Here is a 26,836-nt window from a genome sequence, read left to right on the forward strand (position 1 = left end):
GCAAATAAACTGCCCATAGTTACACGGCAATGCTAATTCTAGCCTTTCAATCTTTTAACCAAATAAGGTATCACAAGCAGAGGTGTTTGGCCTCTTTCATTTATTTCTTACTTTGCTTGAAGTTTCTTTTTCTAAATTTGGTTAGTCATAAGCTACATAATTATTAATCTATTTTTTATTTTATTCTCTTATATTAATTTACACACTATTTACTTTTCTTCTACGTACTTATTTGCATATGAAAGTATGATTGGTATAACACACCTGTTTGTTTTTTGGTACATTATTCATATTTAGTTCGACCTATCTTACATTTTTATACTATCCTACTCTCATGCTCTTCTCATAAACCTTATACCTCGCATCCTACTTCACCTTATGGACGCCCGGGGCAAGACGATTAAGCTATTTGAACCGAAATTTGACGACGAAACCGGTGGGAAGTAGCGATTGAACCAGTAGTATAAAATCAATTAAGCACTAAGTAATTTTGTAAGATAAATACGCACAAAATATGCCGCATCACTTGTATCCCCTAATACAACAGGGCTAATTGGCGTGTTTCCTTCCTTTCACATCCTGTCACTTCGACTACTAAGGGTAAGTCAAGTACTTTCTTCTTATGTATATTTTTTTAAATCATCTAATTAATTGCATTTTTTAAAATTATTATATATAATTTTACGTAATTGTTAATTTAAATTAATTAATTTAGTTATAACCTAACCAGAAAAATTTATCCTTTATCCTCAAGATGCTGGTCATACACTTTTATAAAAGGTAAAAACACAAAATCTACAGTATCACAGAAGCATTTAATAAAATGACAAAGGGTACATGTTTCGATCGACTAGAGCATCATCAGACCTATAATAATTAGGATGATGGGACCCGAAAAAAGAAAAATTCAACAAAAACTTACAATAACATACACAAAACACCTAACATATAAATAAACAAAGTTTACAATAAAGTGGAACTATCTATGTACAAAGAATCAAATCACCTTATACATTTTAGAAATCTAACCATCATTTGAGAATCTAGAATTATTTAAGGTTATTAAAAACTAAGTGGCCATCAAATTCAAACCTTTCATTAACACAGGACAGATCTGGGCTTTTGAAAGCTTTACTAATTTCCATTGTCTCCAGCAAGTCTAGTTTTTTACTTTTATTGCACTGATGAAGTATTCTTATATATTGGCTGTCAGGAAAATTATGTTTAGAGTCGAGGAGGTGATTAGCAAAAGCCGATCTGGTGACTGTGATATCGGTATTTTTAAATTTATTATATTGGGCCTTGTGTTCACTGATCCTAGTAGAAATCTTCATACCAGACTGGCCGACGTACACTGCAGGGCACTCATTACACCTTATCTCATAAACTCCCGGAGAAGAGGTCTTTTAACTTAGATGTCTTTTTAATGTATTATTGGTTTTAAAAGCTGGCATAACGCCAAAGGGAGAAAAAAAGCGGGATAGTTGTGACGAGATTGGTTCAAAATAAATAAACGACCTAAAAGTTTTGATATATGTTTCTGTGATGCTGTAGATTTTGTGTTTTTATAAAAGTGTATAACCAGCATCTTTGGGATAATGGATGAATTTTTTGAGTTAAATAATGCTAATCAAGCTTCACTTATCCGCCTCTACTAGAAAAACCTTATCTCAAGGAAGAATTACCTACTGAAAATATAGTTTATTCAACAATGCTTGCATTTTCCTTACGCCATATTTCGTTTCTTTACGATGCAGAACAAGAACTCATGCAGGGAGAAAAGCCTTAGAGCTGGCTAAAAAATCATGGCTGAGAGAAGAAATCAAAGACCACTACAGGAACTTAAACAACGCCAATGTTAAATTGAAGTTTTTATTTTTCAAACTTAACAACGTATTACATTATGCGGAATTTATTTATTTGGATTGTAAATTCAGAGATGAAGTAACAACTTTGGGTCTGGTAAGTTAGATAGATTGCAAAATTGAAGTGAAAACCGATATTCCATATGTGCTTTAATATATCAATATTTAATTTTATTTATAGGCATAGAGAACAGTTTTAAAATTTAGTTTTTAAATAGTTGTACAATATTCTCTACTTTCAATGATACATAAATTACCAATAAATCACACAAACATTTTCCAGCTTCATATTTAAGACAAATAGAGGTTTTTTAACTACTTCAGCTACAATAAAGAATAAAACATTTAGCAGTCATAACACAGTTTTATTTTGTATCTTCTAATTAAGAGTATGGACTTGTGTATTATACCTAAGTAAATTGGTACCAAGGAAGAAACCAGCATCACACTATCCATATTATTGACTGATTTTTAATCACTACGTTTTAGGTAGAGTGTTTCCAAATAGCAATATTGCTATTTTTGAAAATAATAGTAGAGCTTGTTTAAAATAAAATGACCGCCCTTTTATATTGGAAAATTAAATCCTCTCTTACAATCTTTGTTGAAGAGGGTAGAAAAAAAACAAGACGATTCTTAAATATGATTTGCCATATGAATAATTTACTTTAAGGTTTACGAAGCTATTTTTGCTGCTATATTATTTTACATAGCAGCAACTATTAGAAGTTAGAAATATAAAGTATTATTTTTGAGAAAACTAGTTGTATCGCTTCTTATTAACATTTCATAAAACATTTATTGATTAGTATTTTTTTAACCGTAAGTCATATAATGAACAAATTTTAATTTTGCCAATAAAAATAGCCTAAGATTCTAAACAAGTCTAAAGAAAATAAAACCACATTAAAAGGTCAAAATAAAAAAAACTTACCGCTACTCCTCCGACTCCTATAACGTACAAAAGTTGAGTCATAAATAAGGCTGATAGCAAATTCATGAGAGTTATGCCTGATAAATTACGCAGGTCTGAGAAGAGGCTGAAACAAAACAAAATTATATGTAAATATCTTTATATATTTTGATGTTAAAAGTATAAATTTTATGTAACATATTCATATACAACTTAAATAATATCTCTCTTCACCGATCTATAGTATATTAATATACAATAAATTGTTAAAAAAAAACTTGGCATTTTGAACTTTGTACAATAAAGACGTTTCAACCTGAATGTCATTAAATTCGATTAATATAATATAATGGAGTTTACCTTCATTTACTGCAGACATCGACGATGAAGATAAAGTGCAAAGGTGTCAGTAAATGATTTATTATTATAGATAGGTACAGCGATATTAATTTTGCTGAAACTGCACGATATTAAGTTTTACTTCAGAAATGTATAGAACTTGTACCTATTAGTTATATAAAATTAAATTTAATCTGCAACCAACCAGAAAAGTTTCTACATATACATACGTTCTATAAAGATTATTTTTCAATTGTGATTTGCCGAAGTATCTTTGCGAATATTCCAAGAAGATGGATAAAATAGATTCTTGTCTTTCGTTTCTAGTAATTTAAAGGTATAAATAAAATCATGCCTATTATTCCTAGAATAGTTAAAGAAAGGCATTATGTTGAAGTTTGCACCTCGTATTATCAATTCATGGAGCAATATGTAAGTATATTAAAAAAAATCGAAATATTTGTCTTTATTTTAAAGCACAAGCAATGCCTTTTCTATTACTTGGATGAGGTTATGTATAACTTTACCAAGCGCCAAAATTATAATTTAAGGTAAGTGTATTTTTCTTTAAGGTTTCTTTAAAAATTGTTCTTAAAGATAAACTGTTACCATTTACGGGCTATTAACATCCACAAACTGATTGCATTCTACCAGATTTCACATAAAAGCTACGCCAATATGATTTTTAGAACTACGAGATTTTGCTAGACTCATCTACAGCGCCATGAATATTATTATAATAATCACAATAATTTTTCTCATTATCGGTATAGAAAATATATAGTGCGGCTCTTAATTGTCCCCCCCCCCCCCCCTTCTTATCTTTTGAACGCGTTTATATAAAAGTTTGAAATTTAGCATACATTAGCAACCTAAATACTACTTTTTATCCCTAACTCAATTTACAAAACTTCAAAATGGCGGCGGGACGCCATTTAAAAAAATAAAATTAAATAGAAAGGTTCATTAATAAAAAAAAAAGAAAAGAGTTTATCATAAAAACTGACTGCCCAAAGACGATTAATTATTTGAAAAGCGTCGAAAGTCCAATTGGTTCAATTTATGATTTAAAGTTGATTTTTAGATTAACATGCGACGGCTCTTTTTTAGATTCTTATGAACATCGATGGTGTCAAACCTTTACAACTACTAATAATATAAGAGTATTATAGATTATTTTTTTGTAATGTAAGCCAATATTAATAAGTTATGAACCTTTTAATGATAGATAAAAATAGTTTTATCACAGTACGTAGGTATATAGATTTTAATAAAGTGTTTTAGTGAAGTGGTCAAACTATTTAATATTAAACATTAAGGAAAAAAAATAGTTCCAGTAACATCCCATCTACTACAATTACAAAGGTATCAGGAGACTAGCATTATAAAAGAAATGTTGATTAAATTCTGTTTATAATAATATACACGTTATGCATTATCTTAAATGCACTATTAAACGTGAAAAATTGCTACAAAAAACTGAAATACAGAATGTATGTAAATCAAATATGGTGAGCTGTCAAATATGAGCCAAGTCAATAATCATGACGTTTATGAAATACGAGACTTAACTAATTAATGAAGCCTCATTGAATAGAATTCAATTTCTTTAGCTTCCTAAAATAAAACGTGTAAAAAAAGTTAAAACATTATAAATATATATAAATTTAAACTCTAAGAAAAGCTATATAATTTTAATATATAATTTTTCAAAAACAATATAGGCTAATTCCGGAAGAGACCGATCAACACCGGTATTAGCCGATCTATAGTCTGGCAAGTGGATCTGAAACAGCGGCAGGAATGTGGGCCAAAATATTCGACGTTGCCACGTTTAACCTCAAAACGTAATTGTGCGGGACTTACTTTCTAATAATATGCAATATAAAATTTTTTACAATTACAAGATATAGTGGATAAAATGTTAAGAATTATAATCTAAATAGTTATTCCATTTTGGCTTTAATACGCAGTTGTTTTACCATTAAATATGGTACAATTAAATGTTTGTCCAAAAAATGGATCATGTTTAGTAAATCTGGCAACATTACGTTCCAACTCGACATTCCTACTTCTACTCCTCTACTTCTTGTATAATAGGGGTCAGCCATTATGAACCTGAACGCTTGTGATTGGTTTCCCTCGCCACACGTGTTTTTGTTATGAATGATTTCGACAGTTCATTGGACATTGTTTACAATCCTTGCTGCCGTTTCAAAACATTGATTACTATTGAAGGGTGGACAGTGGCGTAGGTTTTGTCATTGATTTTTGGATTCCGTTTATTTTATATGTTATTTATTATTTTGTTTTATTTGTGGCTATTAATTAAAAAAACTGATATTAGTGTTGTGTATACCTATAAGTAGGTACTGTAATTTTCAAAGGTTTGGAGTTTCACTGTTTTATTATTGTCTACATATATACGAATAATAACATTTATTATAATGAATAAATTCACTGAGGGTAAGGTCCTTCTTAGTCAAACGAGGGAAGTGATAGCAAACGTTTACAGGTAAGTTATAATAATTTATTTTAAAAAAAGTGAAATATCTCCGTATCATCTGTGAGAAAAATTCACAAGGAAGATGAAGAAAGGCGACAAAATAACCCTGATGAAATGTTAGCCAGTCCAGGGAAAAAACGGCCACGGAAAACTGTCGTCGAAAAAGATGACAGTTTTCATTTTCAAATAGTTAGGCATTGTATCACCAGATTTTACCTGGAATATAATGTGGGTGGTTCCGACAACTAGAAAGTTGTTAAGAAAATTAAAAGAAGAGGCAAATTTTTCTTATTCCAGGGAAACGCTTCGGCTTTTATTAAAGTCAAATGGCTTTTTTTGGCGTAAGTGTCAAAATAAGAGGAAAATCTTAATGGAGAGGCCCAATATTCTTTTCTGGAGATACAAATATCTTCGCAAAATACGAAAATATCGTGAAGAAGGCTGAAACATTATTTACTTAGACGAAACTTGGGTGGATAACGATTTGACGTTCAAGAAATGTTGGCAGAGCGATACGGTTACTGGTGGTTTAAAAAAAAATTAGTTCAACGGGTAAGCATACAATACAAAACAGTGTGTATAAGTTACAGTCATATATTTTTTCACGGGCAAGGACCCGTTAAATTTGAGAAATATATATATTTTAAATGATATTTTAGGTCGGCTAATAATTGTTCATGCAGGTTCCGACAAGGGTTTTGTGGACAATACCTGTTTAATATTTAAAGCCGGATTGGCCACAGGTGATTACCATGGCCAAATGAATAGGGAAAATTTTACTATATGGCTCACGGAAAAACTTCTCCCAAATATACCTGCCAATTCGGTAATAGTGTTAGACAATGCTCCTTATCATTCGGTGCAGGAGGATAAAACCCCAACAAAATCCTCTTTAAGAAGAGATATAATCGCCTGGTTAACTAAGAAAGGTAGCTATAACAACTTAATTAAGCCTTTTGATCTGATAAATTTTACATTTTAAATATATAAATGTACGTACATAATATGTACATACACGGTGAGCTAATGAAAACTTTCCACCCCAGTTTCTTTAGATACTTTCTTTTAAAAAAAAATTTTGATGATCGTTTTTTGACTTCAGGCGAACAAATTTATTTGGTATAATCAATCTCTTCACTCTAACCCCCATGCGGGGGTGACTATCAACCCCAAAATCTTAAATAGAAAGGGGTGTCGAGTGATACCCTTACCATTTAGGATTTTGGAGTTGATAGTCACCCCTGCGTGGGGTTAAAGTTAAGGGGTTAAAAATGCCAAATAAATTTGTCCCTTGCAGTCTAATATCGATTGGCAAAAAATTTTTTTTTTTAAGAAAATGGCTGCAAAAAATGGAGTGGAATAAGGTGTATCCTGTATATTATTATGTATTACATATACTATATGTTATAATGTATAAGTCACGATGTAAGTGCCAGAAAATTTGATCTTTTCGATTTGGTTTTACGCCACAAACCGCCTGGTGACCAAAAAAATTATATAGTAGATCGGATTATAAGGTCCCATGGGCATACTCCATTAAGAACACCACCTTATTTATGCGAGTTAAACCCAATTGAATTAGCTTGGGCAAGACTCAAACTTTTAATAAGAAGTCGGAATACTACTGGCAATTTTAACATTACAACCTTAAAGGAGGTTACTGAGGATCCTATATCCTCGATTTCCGAAAATGATTGGCAGAAATTTTGCCAGCACGTCAGAACTGCGGAGGATAAATTCTGGGAAACTGACCAAATCATGGAAGAAATCGAGCCCCTTGTCATTACAATAGGAAATGAGGACAGTGACACTAATGGCAGTAGTAGTGAATACGATAGTGAATACGAGGCTGAAGGTAAAGAAAACGAGCTCGCCATTTCACCAGTGAAAAAAAAACATGTTTAAGTGAGACTTAAAAAAAAACATTAATATAAATAACAGTAAACGAAAAATTAGGTAAGTTATTTACCTTATATTTTTCTCAAATTACCTTACTTTTTCGGAAATACCAAAAAGAGTGAAAATTTCGCATAAAAAAAACATAAAAATTCCCGTTCTCAGTTTAACCGAACTTTTATCAAACGCTTATGCTGTTCGTTTTTTATAATCTATACCAGGTGGCTCATTTTAGTCGACGTTTGACTTTTGTTTTGTTTTTTTTAATGACCTTCAAAATACACGTATTATTGCAGTGACGTGGCCCCCTGTGACCTTAGCAACTTTTGTTTAAACTTTGTTTTTAAATTCGGCTTAGCAACAGAGATATTTGCGTGCGACCCTGTATACAAGGTGTTCCACAATCAACGTCACAGGCTATAACTTTTTTATTTTTAAGTATATTTTTTTTTATATATTTTTAATAGCTATCGAAACACTACCCAAAATTAATTAAAAAAACTACCCCCGACAAATTTATTTTTGGGGGATGTTGGGGGTATTTTTTTAAGGAATTTTGGGTAGTGGTCCTATAGCTATTAATTTTTTTTTTAAATTTTTATAGTTAAAAATAAAAAAGTTAAAGCCTGTGACGTTGATTGTGGGACACCTTGTATACCAAAAAAAAAAGAACTTATTTCTAAAACCATAAAACATACAAATGAATAAATAATTAGGAAAATTTATTTTGATAAATTTTAAAATTATTTTCCTTAAATCGAATTTAAATAGTTTCACATAATACCACACGCCACTGTCCATTTTATGAATGAAGTCGGCCATGTTGCCTCCACTACTGCATTTCCCTTACCTCAGGCCGAAGTGTTTCAGATCCGTCTGCCACACTGTACACGCTAGGTGGCTTCTAAAATTACGTCAGTTAATCAGTACAGTTTCTGTGCAACACCAAGCAAGTGTAAGGTTTTTGAAAGAATTTTTTGTGTGGTCCAAATACAGATTGTAAAAGTAAAAGTAAAATATAACCTCAAAATTAAAAACAGCAAGTGCTTATGTTCCTAGAAACAAGTTGGTCGATCTCTCCCGGATAAATAGTATAGTCCGATCTTTATTTTCAGGGTAAGATCGACCAGTATAAAAAACAATTTTTTTTGTGCTAGTGTGATCACGTTATTGTTTCAGGTTTCCAAAATGCCTACAGAGTATATAAGAAAAACGATAAAAGAGTTAAATGGAGCCACGACTCTGGAATGCGTGAAAAATAGCGCCATGGGAATAAACGAAGCAGCCAAAAATTTTGGAATTCCTAAGACAACCTTAAAGGACCGAATTAAAAAATAAGATGCTATTATCATAAGGCTTGGATTGTCATCATACTTGGGAGAAAAAGCAGAAATAAAGCTGGTAAATCACATTAAAAAACCGCAACAATATGGATTTGCACCTGATCGAGAATCGGAAAGAATATGGGCATTCAAGATTGCTGAACAGATGAAGCTTAAGCAAAGGTTTAGTATGGAGAAAGACAAAGCTGGGTACGATTGGCTTTGTTCTTTTGTTCGACGTCATCCAGACATTTCTGTTAGACATTTGTGTTTAATAATCGTGCCACTGAAATAAATAGTGAGACAGGTAAGCATTATTTTAAGCTTTTGGACAAAATTCTGTCGAAAAATGAATTACATGATAAACCTTCCAATGTCTTTAATATCGATGAAACAGGTATACAGTTAGACGACAAACCAAATAAAATGTGACGTCAATAACATCAGGTGAGAAGGGTGAAACAATTTCTGTCATCGCTGTAATGCAGAGGGCACGTTTCTTCCAACCTTCTCGATCTTCAAAGGCAAAAATAGCAAAGAGTAATTTCTTGATGGTATGTCGCCTGGCTCATAGATAGCAATGTCTGAAAAATTTTAATGCGTCAATTTTTTTAAAATGGTTAAAGTTTTACTTTTTACCATGCAAACGAGCTAGAATTGTGCTACTGGTTGTCGATGGGCATACCTCAAATACCAATTCAATTGAAGTGCTTGAATTTTGTGAGGAAAATACCATTGTTTTACTTTATTTACCAAGCCACACAACACACTACCTACGTTCCTGGAAGACGATTTTACGACAGAAAAATTACTTGACGAAATCTCGCCGGTTCAAAAATTTTGTGTGTTAGTAAAAGTAAAAAGACGTGAAGGCAAATTGCTTCAAATCCAAAAGAAAAAAATCGGCGCTAAAAAGCAAAAAAGTTACCTATTAAAAACAAAAATACAAAATACAAAGAAAATCCAGTTGAATGAGTCTTTTTGTTATCAGATTTGAGGGATGAGAGTCGGATTTTAGAAGATGGTGCCAAAACAGTAGAAGAATGGGATGAAAATAAGGGGGGTGGGATGCGGCGAAAATTATTTCCAGACCACCAAGTGTGAGAACTGGATAGAATGCTTCAAATGTTAACGTTGGTTCCATAACAGCTGCTCCAAATACGAGTACGAGTATGACTTATGTGGTAAATTAAAACAAAATTTTTTTATTATGTTTATTTTAGGTTTCATACATTTTTCGCATTATATATTCTTTATTATATGTGTTGTTTGCTATTACGATAGACTTACGACAGTCCCATGTCAGAAGATTTGTTTCGTCATACGTTAAGTATTTTGTTGACATACATTTCAAAGAGGGATCAACTTTGTCTGAGGCTTTTTTTAATCTACAATTTTTGGATCGCCTCCTACCAATCTTTATTGTCGTCTTCTAAGAAGAAAACAAATCAGTTTCAAATCAGTCAAGAAACAATCAGTAATTAGGAATACAGAATGAAAGATCAGGAAGCAATTTTCTATAAGGAGAAAATATTTTACACTTCAGATTTTCTTTGTTGTGTTGCTGCTTCTTATAATATTAGTCTGTGTTTAACTGCGCCAGTTTATAAAGGACAAGAAAAATAACTACCGAGCTATAGCGCTGAGTAATCTTTCACAATTAATTGAAAAGTATAATAAGTGAGTTCATTCAGTAAAATAATACTCAAATTATAAAAGAGTTTTATCACTAATCGAAACTCTTATTTTACTCTGGACACGTGTTAGCGGAAAAGTTAAAACTGTTTTTGTGATTTGAGTGTCACGCCAACCATAGGACTAAAACAGTACTATTCTTAAAGATTTATTTGGATTTACAAGTAAATACCATATAGAAGATGCCGTAATATCTCTTACAGATTCAACAAACAAGGCTTAGTAAGAAAAAACAGGCATTTTTCATAAATTATTTAAAACGTATTTAAGTAATAGAATTCAAAGTGTAAAAGATAATGTAGTAATAATGTATAAGTTATCCTAATTCAGTGGAGACTAATGTGCAATAGGGTAAAATATTGGACATCATTTTGTAGCCTGTCCACTGCTGAACATAGGTCTTCTCCAATTATAAAAGGTTTTGGCATCAAAACGCTGCGGTGACTGTGGGAATCCATTTCCTCAGTTCCTTGGTGTAGTTATTTAACTATTGTAGGGTGATTATCCCACCCATACTCGGTCGCCAGAGCCTCATTAGTTATCTAGGAGGAGGTAGCGTGCAGTTTTAGACTTACGCTCCTGCAGGTGATATTAACTTGATCGCTTGATGTTTTGGAATGTTGAAGCATGTTATTTCTTATATATATAAAAGGGCTACTTAACTTATTAATAATTGCAAAGGGAGAAGTAATATGTTTTGTAGACAATACTGTCATATTTATCAAAGGAAATAGCTTTCAATATGTAAAACGGCAAGGAGAAAATGCCATAAAGAAGATTAAGGCCTGGCTTGACATAATTTAAAAAAAATAAATATGAGTAAATATAATTTTGTATGCCTATCTGTTATTAAATATAAAACTTATCCTTTTACTAACTTAACTGTACTATGGTAGTATTGATATGACTTAGTAAAGCATCTTGGAAGAATGATTGACTTAGAGCTAACACGATCTTCTCATACGCAGTACTTGTTAAGTAAGATTGAAAAACACATTTTTAAATTTTATCAACTTTTATAAATATAATAATAATAATAATAATTATTATAATAAATCGTCTTTTATTTAGTCTTTTATTTCTATGTATGTATGTTGTATAAGCACTAGTGTTTAAACACTCCAGTTTTAAACTTAGGAGTGAGATCTTAGTTTTAAGGACCATCTTCTTCGACCAAAGACCCATTTGCCATCATAAATTAGAGGATTATCAGGATTTATTGCTTAGTCAGCTGCTGTCCTTGAATTTGCACAATGGGTTACCAGGTCAAACCAGATTAAAGAAATGAGGAAGCAATGTCATGATTTCTGACTGGTGATTGTTATTTGGATTTTGGGACTAGTCATATCGGCTAGTTTATATTATTTAATGGCTTCTTATTTATTAATTGTTGTCTAGTGTCTAAGTTTTTTCTTGGCAATTTGTACTGTACCGTAAATTGTATATTTACTGACATATTATTTTACTTAATCCCTTTTGATTTCATTATCCTGATTTTCATACAGTATTATATGTAAACATCTACACTGAAAGGTATATTTATTTTATTTAATACATACATGTTGTACAGTGTACTGTGTAGTAGGTTACTGATTTTTGGCCAAAGGGTAGTTACATACATTTCATGGGTTGTACTTTAAACAAAAAAACTATCTTATAATTTTAACAACAATGATTTATTTCAGTGAAAGGTTAAATAGTGAACATTGACCAGTATTCGCATACATTCATAATATAGTGTTAATTTCTTCAATAATAATTGAAGCTTATTTTGTGTTTTACTATGTGTTAAATTTCTTTAAATCCTTTTTGTTTATGCGAAAACCAATTTGTCAGTTAAAGGTTCTTACAACTGCACTTTAAATAAATACATCAAACTGGATGGCGACCACAATTTAAGGTAGAATAATTCATGCCAGCCCACCACCTATTAATGTTCGCAGACTGATAAGCTGCCATTATTATATGTGCCACTCTATTAAAGTCTTTCAACATCAGTCAATTTTTATAAAAAACATGAATCTAAATAAGAAGTGATTACAATATTATCAAATCACTTAGAAAGTAAGTATTTACACATAATAATAATTTTCTTATTTTCTGGTTAGTATTGATAGTATTATCATATAGTATTTGAAACAAATTAAAAGAGGTATAGGATAATATAAATTATATTGGTAAATACTGTAAAAAACATAATTTGGGTCAAAATATAGTTTTAGGATATTATGTATATTGTTTACACATAAATTTTTCCATTGTGCATAAAGAATCCAAGCCGTATAATCTGCAACATTGTAATTTATTTTCAGTTTCGTGTTTGTGACCCAATATTTTCAATAATGCGGAGGGTTGTTGGGTGGGGTCAGAAATAAAACAAAAACCTGTTTACTTAAATGTCGACGTTTCAATTTATATTAAGTCATCCTCAGGACACTGGTTAGTTCTACATTGTAAAAGAAAACACTTCTGATTTCTGTAATTCGCAAGTTGTCTGCTGATTTTCGTCCATTTCTTCAAGTAATCATAGGTTTGTATTCCATGATTACGTTTTATATTTTCCAAAAATCCCATGTTGTTATGTTCCAGTTTATCGATGTTCCAAATTTTGGTTATTTTCGGTTTCGTGTTTGTGACCAACCAGTGTCCTGAAGATGACTTAATATAAGTCGAAACGTCGACATTTAAGTAAACAGATTTCTGTTTTATTTTTGACCCCACCCAACAACCCTCCGCAATATTGTAATCTATTTCTAAATATGTTTGAATCTCAATTTGTTTTATTCCTAATAAAATATGTAAGTTAAAAAAACTTATTAATTAAAAAGATATCCGATTAATGATCGTCATATGTTCGTAATTTAAAGTAGTGAAGCAGTCTTATTAGTATTTATAGTTATTAGTCAGTTATCTTTTTTTATAACTGCAGTTTTACGGTTTTTTTTATCATGCTTCTTATTTATCGCACATAATTGCAGCTTTTAATATTATTTTGCCCAAGTGAAGTATATAACGAGATACGAAGCCGAATTCTTCGGATGTTATATAACGTTGCGTGGCATAGCATCGAAATAGAGCAATGTCGATATCTCCGCTTTATTTCTTAGCCAGCTACGCTTCTTCTCGACGTGTAGAATTTATGAGGTTATTACCAGAGTTACGTCATGTACTTTTACAAAACAGAATTAAAATTCAGCTTCCCTCGACTGATAAGACACGTTCTTTGCAAAGTGTACTGGTAGAATTATCGAAAGAGAGCTAGCAGTATACAAAAAACTAGCTACATGTCTTTTGCAACTTACAGAAGTTCCCTTCAAAGGCTTGGCGACATTAAGATTGGGGATTGTGAAATACCCGAAGTAACATCTTTTAAATATCTCGTTATTAAAATTGACAAATTGTTGAAATGGGACCTTCACGTCGATGAAATGGTTCAGAAGTTAAGGGGACTTCTCTCAAATGTACCTCCGAGACTTTTTGACTACCGAACATCTAAAAATTGTATATATGTCTCTTGTACAAAGTCATTTAGTTTATGGTATTTTGGGATGGGGAAGACTTTCTGAAACACATACAAAAATTAAAATCAATTCAAAAATGGTTTTTAAAAATCATTTTTGGCAGAGACAGAATATATCCCACTGATAACCTCTTTTCTGAAAGTAGGATTTGCGTCAACTCTATTGTTTAAAAATCCTTAAATACATAAATAAAAACAAGATAGAGTTAAATATCAACCAAAATTCATCTACTAGACAAAACAACTTGGCATATCCAACCACCAGGGTTACCAGATCAAAACCTGCCTATCCAGGACAAGCCCTAACGAAAATCGTTTTAACGGAAAAACATTTTGCCGAGATGAACTTTGATTTTTACTAATAAAACAAAACCAAAATCATATTTTTTAAAAGTTTTATTTATTTAAACCTAATAAACTTGATTAGAAACTGAGTTACAAAGTACACATATAATTCAATAACAAAACAAAAATAATTCAATCACTTTAAAGATACTTTTCACTGTTTTGTATTTTGTTTAAAAGAGTTAAATTTTCTGGCAAAAGCATAAAATCATAAAACTCTAAACAACTCATATGTTTGAAATTATAGGTAGTCATAAGTATTCCTTTCACAGAAGATAAAAGCAGTCTATTTCTTTCTTTGGTCCACTGAGCGGTGATAAGTGAAAATATTCTTTCCACATTGGCATTATATAAGAAGGGATTGCAAAAAGAAATTCGGCTGCTTTTAGTAATTGTGAAAATATTTCTTCAGAAATACTCTCATTAAAGTATTTTGCCCATTTTTCGTTAGTAGGCAAATTGTGGTCATTAGAGTCAAACTTTTCCATTATATATTTTTTTAAGTTACAAAATTCATCAAAAAATTTAGTGTCATCGATTTCGACTTTTGATGTCAAATATACTAATGAGGGCATAACGTCCCTGTCCCAATCATAATTAGTAATATCATTTAAGCTCATCCATTTGAAACATTGGAATTCTTCAAATGGTTTGAGTTTTTAAAATATTGAATTGAGTTATTATACAAATCAAATAACTCTAATTTTATTTGGTCACATTCGCGTTCTAAACCATTTTCAATGCACTTAATTAAAAATTTCTCGAACTTTTAAAGGAATAAATTTGTTAGCTGCTCTTTCTTCTAAAGTAAAAATAACATTTTCTAAAATTCCCATTGTTTCCACTACAGAATTCTTCTGATGTTCAATCTTTTCTATATATGTATGGAAAACAGACATCAAAGAATGGACAAGAAAAAGATAGGCCTCTGAAAAATCGTTTTCAAAAAATGATTTAAGTATATGAGGAACATCATCTTGAGACAAGAAATATGCCTTGAGAGCGTGAAACATTTTTAAAACCCTTTCAATAGCGGGAAACAAAGATAGCCATCTAGTTTTAAAGTGATATAAAAGAGTCTCATGTTCTGTGCCCACAAATTAACAAAATTCTTTTAGTGATTCAACTTGTAAAGTGTAAATACTAAAATAGTTGAATATTTTAAGTATGATGGTTTCTATATCAACTTTTAATTTTGTCACAACTATGGTGCACTGCATTATTGATTACATGAGAGGGATAACCTACACCAACCAAATTTTGATTAACTTTAGATTTTAATTTATTAAAAACATTATTTTGACCTTTTCTGCCTATGTTTTTGCTGTTTCGTTTGGAGCACTCCTAATGTCTAATAATTTAGTTTGATTTCCTCCATTTTTATAAACAAAATACTGTATCAGCATTGGAAATATTTTTAGTGCGTTATCATTGCTTGCATCTGTAGCTACACCAATATATGAAATCTTGTTTTTGTTTATTTCGTGGAGAGTCATTTCAAGCGTATATGGTCCAATTACACTATTTATAGCCTCGACCTTAGTTCGTCCACACTTTACCACGTCCTTACATGACGTCCTTACACGAATCATGGTAAATTTCCTTATTTAACTAACAACAAAAACATACAATTATTATAAACTACATACAAAATAATAATAATTAAAAATGTACCTTGGTTGTACAATCCATGGACTTATAAGATTGGTGATGGCAAACTGTATGTTAAGCTAATGTTGCTTCAGCAGCTTTTATTGATTTGATTTCTCCAGAAGTTACCACAAAATTTTGAAGGCCAGAAGTTTGAGCTCTTAACATTTGTTTGTGCTTTTCTTTATTTATATGGGTCTCAATATCAAGCTTGCCTTTATGAGCAATTGATATTGAAGAATTGCACACATTGCAAATTACCTCACTGGTGGTTTTCCCTTTCTTAAAGGAAGGATATAACCGAAAAATTTCATCTGAATAAGTACATTTGCGTTCTGGCATCACCAAAAACCAATTTTAGACTTCTAACAAGATATAATTAAAAATCTTCACTAATAAAACCTAAAAAGTCGTGAACTGCTTAACGTTACCGTAAACACTGTAAAAATAATGTAAATAAATGCATTGGGGATTCCCCGAAAGAAAAAACCTCTTGCCGCGCATGCCGTTATAGACGAGCGATTGACATACCGATGCGACGCCACTTTATTTATTCCGCTAAAGACTAAAGGTGAATTTGCAGGACTAAATTTATCGGCGATTTGAAATATCTAAATTTTTTCAAAATCATTGACTATTTTGCATGTTTTATGTTCTTTCTTGTCTTACAGAAAAACCCGGACGTTTAAGAAAAATCCGCCCGGACTCACCCGGACGTTGCAAAAACCCGAACCTGTCCGGATTTATCCGGACGTCTGGTAATCCTACCAACCGCGACTTGTAAAACTCATGGACAAAGGAGCTTAAAATAGTTTGCTCCGAGATTGTATTTTTTATTGTGATTGTAAGGATGGTTGAAGGCTTTAACTCTTTTAAACGCAAAGCCAAAGACTGGATATTTTTGAAGGGTAGAGAAGTTTTTAATGATTTAATAAATCTTAAATACATCCAATAGATGCTTTTTGTTTCAGGGTGTTTTGAAATATCAACTTACAGGTTTATATTGTTCTGAGTGTACCCTGAAACGAACTTTCTAACCCGGTTATAGTCTGTTTACCCAATAAGGACATAATTACCTAAATTTGATATTTACCCGATTATGTAACCACAAATTACGCACAAGTGCTTATAGTGTGCTTCAGTGATGATTCTAAACATTTATATATTTTTTTTAAATTTATTGTATTGGTTATTGAGTGTATTATGTATATTGTTTAATAAACGTTACTATTATAGTAAATTTCTAATTGTATACGTTACATTTACATGCAAAGTCGTCCGTCGAAAGCTTACCGCAAGGCATACAGGGAGGAAAAGATTTTTTTGGCAAGATCTAAATACACATCAAATTTTTTTCTGAGAAGGAAAACCGCAGATAACAAACAAGTCCTTCAATAATCTAAGTAAAGGTGTTATGTTTTTTAAATGGGAATATGGTTTAAAGGCAATATTTTGGCCACTTTCGATGGATATTATGCTAAGTACAATTGGCCGTTGTGTTACAAAGTGTCTAACGAATAATAAAAAATACAACTTTTTTCTTTTCCAAGATTCTGTTAGTGCAAGAGCTAAATAAAGACGGCTTTGATTGTCGTTTGCAATTCTGCAAAATTGGAAAATCGCCACAATTATCGTTACTGGGCTGATACCAATCCAAGGATTTTTCACACAACCCACACATGCAACACCCTCGTAAGTTGAATGTATAAGCTGGAAATCTGGAAATTTGAAGGTAGGTCATATATTCCTTTTATTACAAATGATTGGATTAATTACAATGAATAAGAAGTAATTTCCCAATAAGATCGAACTCCTCCGCACTATTGACTTAATATGCACAATTTTTTAGCTTACACATTTTTAAGATAATGAATTGGGGATGCAAATGTGTAGCCCTTTTAATTACCAGACTGAATTTTTTTGTGATGACACATAAAAAGTAAAGTTTATATTACTCTACTTGACAGATTGGAAGTTTCGTAAGTATAAATCATTAACGTATGCCGCGAAGCGAAGATATCGCAGATGTTTCAGAATGTATGAAAACTTTTTGAAAATAATCTGTAATATCACTGTATGGAGGTGGGAGGACAGCATTTAGATTATACTTGACTAATGCATTTACTCACCATTATTGCACCAAAATTCCATACTTTTCAAAAGAGTAGATCAATTCTTAAAGCAGAAATGTACAAGGAATTTAAAGCCCTGATATAAAAGCTTTAAATCCACACCCTCTAATGCCCTGCAGTAATAAAATTTTCGATGGGACATTCTGTGCATATACTGGTAATCTAGAGTAAATGAAAAAATTCTAATAGCAAAATCACATTAATTTAAACATCAAAGGTTCAATTTAAAAATATATGGTGATAATTTTTTTACATAATTGCTTTAAAAACTAAATTTTAAAAGCCAAAAACGTTTACTTTACCTTTCTATATAAACCCTAGACAATTTAAACATAGCGAAAATATAATAATGGCAAATTTAAATTTTAAAAGAACATTTTAGTGTAGTAAAATAGATAATTTATAGGTGCTCTTATAATTTTAGAACTCGTGGTTCAACTTTCCAGTTTAAATTATACGCACTTACGTTTTATTTATTTCAGCTAAAAAGTTACATAAAACGAAACTTTCACCTTAGTACATTTTAAAATCCCAAATTGGTATTTTATGTTTTTTGCAAACTCTGAGCTAAAACTGTTTGATAAAGTTAAATAACATACCTAACCAGTGTTTTAATACGATATTTTAAAAAAAGTTTTTCTGTTCATAACGAATTTTTAATAAATTTTTAATTTTTTTGAGATACTGTAATATCTATAATTCAAATTCAAATTCAAATTCAAAATAAATTTATTTATCAATAAAATTACATAATTATCAATTAACAATAAATAAACCATTATGATAAAAAGGACCATGCCTCAATTATGAAACCGTTAGCACAGGTGCAAACCTGTCTACCAAGGCCCTTTATTTAAAAAATAATAATAAATAAAAACAAAGAATATTATTAATAACTATTAACCTGGCCAATACAAGTACTTTTCTTAATACAAATTCAATTTTTTGTTTTTTTTCTTTTAGCAATAAAAGAAATACCAGAGGGAGGTATGTAGACGTAGACGTAGACAAGGGGTACAAAGAAAAACGTGGCATGTAAAGTCCAGTTCAGAGATCTATTAGAATCTTTGATGTGCCGCGAATAGCCGGTGTGTCGGTGTTGCCTGTATTGTCACATGGCATGCATGTTTAAATCGCAAAATTTTACGTACAAAGAGTCATAAAGTAATATTCTAAGCGATATTTAATCAATCCATTAAATAAGTAAATGTTTTAAACATATTTTTTTAATTTATACATTTGGTTCATGAAATTTGACTTCAGACGCCCACGTACTATTTTGTTAGACGTCTGACCTCAGTTCCAGCCACTCAAGCGTGAGAAGTTTCACAGGTCCGGCCTTAAAATTTATTTGTATTTAAAATTTTATTATTCGGGATTTTTGGGTTTAGTTTTATAAAGCTAAAAATTCAGGATAGTTGATGGCAAGGTAATATTTCATTTAACTCTAAGATTTAAGTACGTAAAATCAGTTTAACCAAAAATTTTAATTTAATAAGTTTAGTTTTTAGCGCCATCAGTGTGATGTTTATAATAAGTGATGAGAGAGTAGGTGGTACAAATTACTTAGGCCCATTTATTCTGTGGATTAAGGTATTCAAGATTTACTTTTTGACATAAAAGGGTAAAATGTTTTGGTTTGTCTTCAAATTTAATATTTTCTTTTTTTGAGTGTTGAGATTTATTTTTATTTGGTGGGTATATTATTAGGGGATTTTGGCTACCACATTCAATGTCCTTTATTATTGTTTTTTTTTTAAATTTGTATATATTATGATATATTATTATAATAACTTATCCATGAAAACCCTATCTCTATATTTAGTACTAACATCTCCTCTCCTCCCAACTATTAAAGGTGATAGACCCATCTAACAACACTATTTTAAAGGCGATAGACCGATTCTTAAAGATCCCTTTAAAAACGCGACGGAAATATTAAAAAAACAGTCCAAAAATGTATCTGGATACGACCCCGTAATCCTCAAAATCAGTGGGATAGAAAGAGATACACAATCACTGTCACAGCCTGAAGTAGGAATCGCCAGAACGCAGGTGTTTTATCTTTGTTTAATAGACTGGTTAAAAAGAGGTGAGAAGTCTGTGAGTGGTGGAAGTATTTAAAATATTGTGCAAGATGTTTGGATTTTAGTCCGCGGTCAATTTTTTGATATTATTTTCAAGTGATATTATTTATTTTCTAAAAATGGACATTTTCGAAAGAAAAATTAAAAATAGTGTAAAACATGCGGTTTTACGTATATTTAAATTGATTTCATAGATAAATTATATAAAATTTTGCCATTTAAACGTGTATATCATGCGACAATAAATACGACATAGGCGCACAGACTAGTCAGTGCGCATCTGCGAGACATCAAAGATTCTAATAGATCTTTGAACTGGACTTTAACAAATACTACTTGTAAATAAAATTTAGAAGGGGGCGGGCGGATACCAAAGCCCTATAAAAAAATGTATACAGCTATTTTTATGGTTTTTAGCACCTTAATTGTATTTATTTGAAATTAAATTAAGCATTCCATTGCTGTTTTTCAAGGAGATAATTTTGAATATATTTTTTAAATACTCATATTGAAAATTATTTAACATGCTCAGGCAATTTATTCCAAAATTAAGAGGCTACAGAAACAAAAGATTTTTGAAAATTTGTGTTTCTATGCTGTGGGACTCTAAATAAATTTATAAATCTAGGGTTATACATATGAAGATGATTTTTAAAATTATTTACTAAATATAGAGGCTCTCCAGTTTTTAAAATGTTATAAATAAAGGTGTACATATGGCATTTTCTACGATTTTTCATATTCAAAATAAAATTGTTATTTAAATAGGGAGTAATATGATTCCTAAATGGTATTTTGAATGCGAAACGCATACAGTAGTTTTGGAGTTTTTGTATAGAGTAAGCAGTTGTTTTAGTCAAGGAATCAGAATACAAAACATCACAGTAATTGAGAGAACTAGAGTAAAGAGAGAACTAGTGAATTACATAAATAATATTAATTATTAGGTGGTAAATAGTTTTTTAGACCATATAGTTTTTTTAGGCGTATATATGCAATTTTAAGTTTATTTTTGATATGAGTTTGAAATGTAATACCACTATAAATCACTATAAATCAAAATACACACCCAGATTTTTGACCTCATTGACTACTGGTAGCCGAACATTTCGAATCTGTGCATGAATATTGGGAGAAACCTCAAAAGCACTCTTGCTACAACCCAGTATTATTGTATAAGATTTGGAAGCATTTAATTTTAAGTTGTGATCCTGTGACAAGTTGTTAATACTTTTTAAATCCTGATTAAACTGAAATTGAGCTATAGGAAGATTTTGACGTGAAAACGAAAGATATAGTTGGGAATCATTCGAATATTGCTGTAATATTAAGTGTTTTACACAAGATATCATGTCAGCAACATATAAAGAAAAGAGCAATGGGCCCAAAATGGAACCTTGCGGGACACCCGCAGATACAATGTGGTAACTTGATTTTTCAGTGCAAAATTCCTTATTAAGAACCATGTAATGAGCTCTGCCAGCTAAATAAGACTTAAAAAAATTTACTGCATCACCAGAAAATCTAAAATAATTAAGTTTTGCTAATAGCATTTCGTGACTTATAGTATCGAAGGCTCTACTAAAATCTAACAACCCAAGACATGTTAGTTCTTTTTTTCTTCATTTTTTCTGATTTTATTAAGAAGGTTAACCAAACTGGTAGAAGTACTAAAGTTCTTTCTAAAACCTACCTGGCATTCAGGAATTACAGAATGTGATTTAATATATGCCCAAATTTGTTGGTGAATAAATTTTTCCAAGATTTTGGATACTAACGGCAGTATACTTATAGTATCTTATTCTATTTCCTAACGTGTTTATTTTAGAAAATCTAATCTATATAAAACACAATCTTGATAAGTATACTAGAAATTACTGCCAACACCCGCTATACGGCGGACGGCTTGCTGTTCCGCTATGTAGGCTTAAGAGGTGTCAATGTGGCCCAAGATATTGGGGCTTAAAAAATTACAACAAACTTCCAAAATACCCTGAAGGCTTAGAGTGGAAGTCTGTTTAAGTGCAGCATTCGCCAAGTGCTCTCAAGAAATTCCTTATATGACCACATACAGTTTCTCACAGAAAATATCTCTTTCAGTGGTGACTTATTTATTCTCTTTGTTGATTAATAATGTTTAGTGTCCTATATTCTTATGCGTATTTTCAAAATACTTTTTACATGCTTAGAAGTGCGAACTGATTAGTATGCTTTAACTTTTTTTAGTATTAAATGGTTAATTGTATATTTTAATATTTTAGGGATAGTAACTCAGTCTGATTTTTTTGACTTGTGTAAACGTTTTTGATATTTAACACGAACAAATTATTTGATTTGATTTAATTTTATTTGATTTAAATGTTCAATCTTTGGGTAACAAGCTAAATCTTATTGATATGTTATTAAATAGCTTTCCCAAAACTACTCAGCACTGGTAAAGTGAAGAATAATTAAAATGCCTTCATGTGGATGGTTATGTTTTGGTAAGTGCTTTTTGTAAAGATAAGCTAGAGCATGGTAGTTCGGTAATTTTTGTGTCTGATATGTATAAGGGAAAAAGAAAAGTTTTATTACAACTGAATAATTTATCAGTTAAAAGTATTTTGAAATGTTGTGCCGTTAAAATAAATAACTATGTTATTTTAAATATTTATCATCCACCGTCACTATGTTTAAATTTTTTCCTTGAAATGTTATCAGAGATATTGAGTAAAAAATTACAATTTTTTAAAAAAATATAATTTTATACGGCGATTTGAATATTAACGCTTTAGAAGAAACACCATCTAAGAAAATGTTGTTTGATCTCTTTTCTTCATTAAATTTAAATTCTATAATAAGTTAGCCAACTCGTGAATGTATTAGTAATAACAAATCTGTTTCATCAATAATCGGTTATGTGGTTACCAATAATAAATTCGTTAGTTCAATTAATTTTGAGCCAGAATTTTCAGATCACAATGGCCAGTAAATAAGTTTTAATATAAAACCCTTTAGTCCGGATTCTACTGTCCTTTTTCTATTTAGGAATTTTAGCACGATAACTATGGAAGATTTTAAACTAAGCCTTGGCTCTTCTATAAATGACTTTCTTAATAAAACTGATAAAACTAACTTAATATCATCTTTCTTTGATACACTACTGTGCTATTTTAATGTATTTTTTCCATTAAAACAAGAGAAAAGCAAAAATTAATGTACAAAATAAATTTCACCCATGGACTACCAAAACAAAGGGAAGAACTAACAAAACTTAATTGGTTACGAGAAAAAAATTACTGCGCTTATGCAAAATAAACAAACTTAAACTAAAAATTCGATATATAATAAGGAGAGAAAAAATAGAGGTGAACAATAAATTAATGAATGATGCTATTTCATTTATAATAAAACATTGGTCTCTCCAGTTTTAAATTAAAATAATGCAAATTTTGTAGTCCGGGCGCAATTTGATTTTTTTGGGATAAGGTAGGAATGATCTGCATACATCAGTTGGTTTTCATAAAAAAGTTTTAGTAACAACAATTATTAGTTGCTAAGTTGAATAATGGAAAGAAAGTAGGAAAAAACGCGAAAAAATTAAAGCCTCGCCCTTGGCAAAAATGAATGTGTGTTAAAATAAACCTATATCTAATGTGGAATTGAGAAGAGCAAATTAATTCAGATGATGATGAGAAATAATTGTAGCGACAAGTTTGTGGAACGTTTGATATTAATGAAGACTGTGCAAGGTGCCACCCAAAAATATGCACTTTAGCTGACGGCAGGTTGTCTCGTAGCACTGTGCACATGTGTTGGGTTAAAATTAAATGTGAGTTGAGTTTTATTTCTAAGCTTTCCTTTAAACTTAAAATGTTAAAATATCTCAGAATTTACATACAGAGTTTTTTAAGGAAAATTTATGAAATGTGTTAAATTCCCCTTTCACCCTATAAAATTATTATTGTTAAGTTCATTTTAGCTGTATAAGCAATTTCATTTACTTTTTATGCTTTCGCTTTTAGTTTACCATTTCAGTCAGAGCTAAGCCCTTGTTTTAAACATATCATATTATATACGTATTAATATTATTTTACTCGCATTGTAGCTATTAACGAAATAAAAGTATAGAATTTTAATTGGTGTTTTACTAGTTTTTTTTTAATAAAGAAAATTGATGGTTTAAAATAGTTAGTTTTCTTTAAAAAAAAAATCATAGAATAATAATAGTATGGATAGATATGAAGATAGCTAAGGTGTAAGATTAAATTGTTCGAAGATTTAAAGTCATGTTGTGTGTATTTAAAAGAAATATAGAGAATCATGACCGAAAATGTTCCATATTCGATTTAATTAATAGTCGATTATAGTTCATACCAAAGTTAATCGAATTGGTATTTACCCGATTTGTTGGATCCTTTAGCACTTTTAAGTTGTTTTTATTTTGCACCCCTACGGTAGCGGGGTTCTTTATGTACTTGCCGTATGTCCACCCTCTAACCTTTGATGTCGCAGGGTATCCGTCAACCCGCCCTACTATTTCTTTATACAGTTATAGGAGAAAAGCCGACAAAATGCCTCGGGCGCCACTCTAAGTAATTAAAAGAGCTTAGAGTCCCCTCTAGCCTCTCGGATAACCCTTTAGACAGTGGAGAAACCAGGTAGAGATTGAAAGTAGACTGTCCGGTTATAATGAGATATTTTTTGAGGTTTGATTGCTTACAACTAAATGAATAAAAGTGTCCTTAAAATCTAACAATCCCCCATTACCAATTTCTATGATTAAGCACAGGCAGTTGTTTGGAAAAATGTACTGGAAAATTCGGCACTCTATTAATAAGGCAAAAGAGAATGATTTAAGGGATAAGGTTATGATGTTTTGTACAAGCGGTTACGGATGACATTCGTGAAGCAAAGCCAGGAACTCAACACCAATCAAGCGAAGCAATCTCAATCGATCGGTCAACATTTACCTCTGCTCTGTTGATATATGGATAGTAATTATGACATCACGGACTCGGTTATTACTTGTCTCTCACCACTTTGAGAAGCCAAGTAATAATTAATAAACGCGGCTACTGCCAGTATTACAAAGCACAAAGAAAGATAGTGTCCAAGCAGGAGTTTTCTATTATTTAAATACAAGATGAATCCGCAGTGAGTGTTTCTCTGGTTCCAAACAAGAATATAACTTTTCGCGAACGGAATTAATGAAACGTTGGTTTAATCATCTGTTTACTACCTGCCTACAAAATACGAAGAAAGATAGTGTCCAGGCACCAGTTACCAATCGCGGCTGTTGCTTGCACCACAAAATACCGAGAAAGATGGGCACAAACAACAGTTTCAAAATAAAATAAAACGGAACGGGACGGAACGATATCAATAGCAAGGGATTCGATAAAGATCTTAACACGCGAGCTTGGAAGCGGCCGGTCAATTATCAACAGGTGGCTGTTACCTAACCCAATTCACACTGCCAACGTCAAAACAAAGTTTTAATGTAAATATTGAAAATTCAACGGTATTGAAATACGGAAAAATTACTGGTAGTTCGCTCGAAAGGTATGGTACGATCTTACTGCGACAAATGTGTCACCTTGGTCGACCTGGAACCTTTTTATACCCATCGCAGGAATTTGGATGCCGACGACTCACGAACATTCTCGGAACCCATCATTGGATAAAAATGCAATTGGGAAAACTTAATGAAAATGAGTTTTTCCTTATGAAAACGGTACGGACTTATAGGCTATGACCTTATAATATGGTAAACAAACTTAGTTTCAGCTCTCAAGACCGGGTATTTCTAGGTGAAAACAGCGGGACAAAAGCTGGTCACCTATGTACAAGAAACCCGGCTTTTCAGGAAAACCGCGGAAAACCGATTTATATTATATTTTGCCACACAAGGTATGACCTTTCGTTTAACAGGGCTTCCCAAGGTAGGTAAACCTTAAAACTTGCACAACAGAACATGTAAACAATGCAACAGCATGAAAGGAAAATTCATAAAAATAACTGGAAAACTGGAAGCATATTGATGAAAAACCTCTCAGTTTTAGGCATTTTAAGTTCTTTATTGTCCTAAGAACAACTCGGGCTGAAAATAATGAAGGCTAGGGACTACAACATAGTCAACCGAGAACTAGGTATAACCTACAAGAAATCGAACCTTTCTATGGTACTATCCGGCTAGAAACCTCTTTAAGTTGTTTTCGATATGTATATTTACGATTACAAGCCCCTCATGACTCACAGGTAAAGCTTAAAATGTACATTTTGTTATGTAAATTATAAAATTAGAGGTTAAATAATAACGGAACAAAATGATCTAAGTTTTCTTATAAAATGCTGACTGGGCTTACCCTTATTACTATAAAATAAAAACAAAATCTTGTAACTTCGTTACACTACTTTAAAATCTGTATCTTAACTGTCCCCATTCTTTTGTTATTTCTTGTTTGAAAAGTCAGTTAGAATTGAGATGGACTTTTTTAGTGGTGGTGAGCTATTACTAATTTTGGGCTTATCTTTGGCAGCTAACTTCTTTACAAGCTTGTATCATTTGATTAAGCGTTTTATGC

At 31.3% G+C, this 26,836-nt stretch overlaps 1 protein-coding gene across 3 annotated transcripts in view; it reads right to left on the reverse strand.

Annotated features, from left to right (window-relative positions):
• LOC126743632 (adhesion G protein-coupled receptor E4-like) overlaps positions 1–26,836 on the reverse strand; it is a 747,227-nt gene that overhangs the window by 403,254 nt on the left and 317,137 nt on the right. For all 3 annotated transcript variants that reach the window (XM_050450819.1, XM_050450821.1, XM_050450820.1), the window contains one exon: positions 2,800–2,905. In XM_050450819.1, coding sequence (XP_050306776.1) covers positions 2,800–2,905 — 106 coding nt within the window. The remainder of the gene's footprint in view (positions 1–2,799; positions 2,906–26,836) is intronic.

The sequence above is a fragment of the Anthonomus grandis genome, chromosome 13 (genome assembly GCF_022605725.1).
Source record: "Anthonomus grandis grandis chromosome 13, icAntGran1.3, whole genome shotgun sequence".
Classification (NCBI taxonomy): Eukaryota; Metazoa; Arthropoda; class Insecta; order Coleoptera; family Curculionidae; genus Anthonomus; species Anthonomus grandis.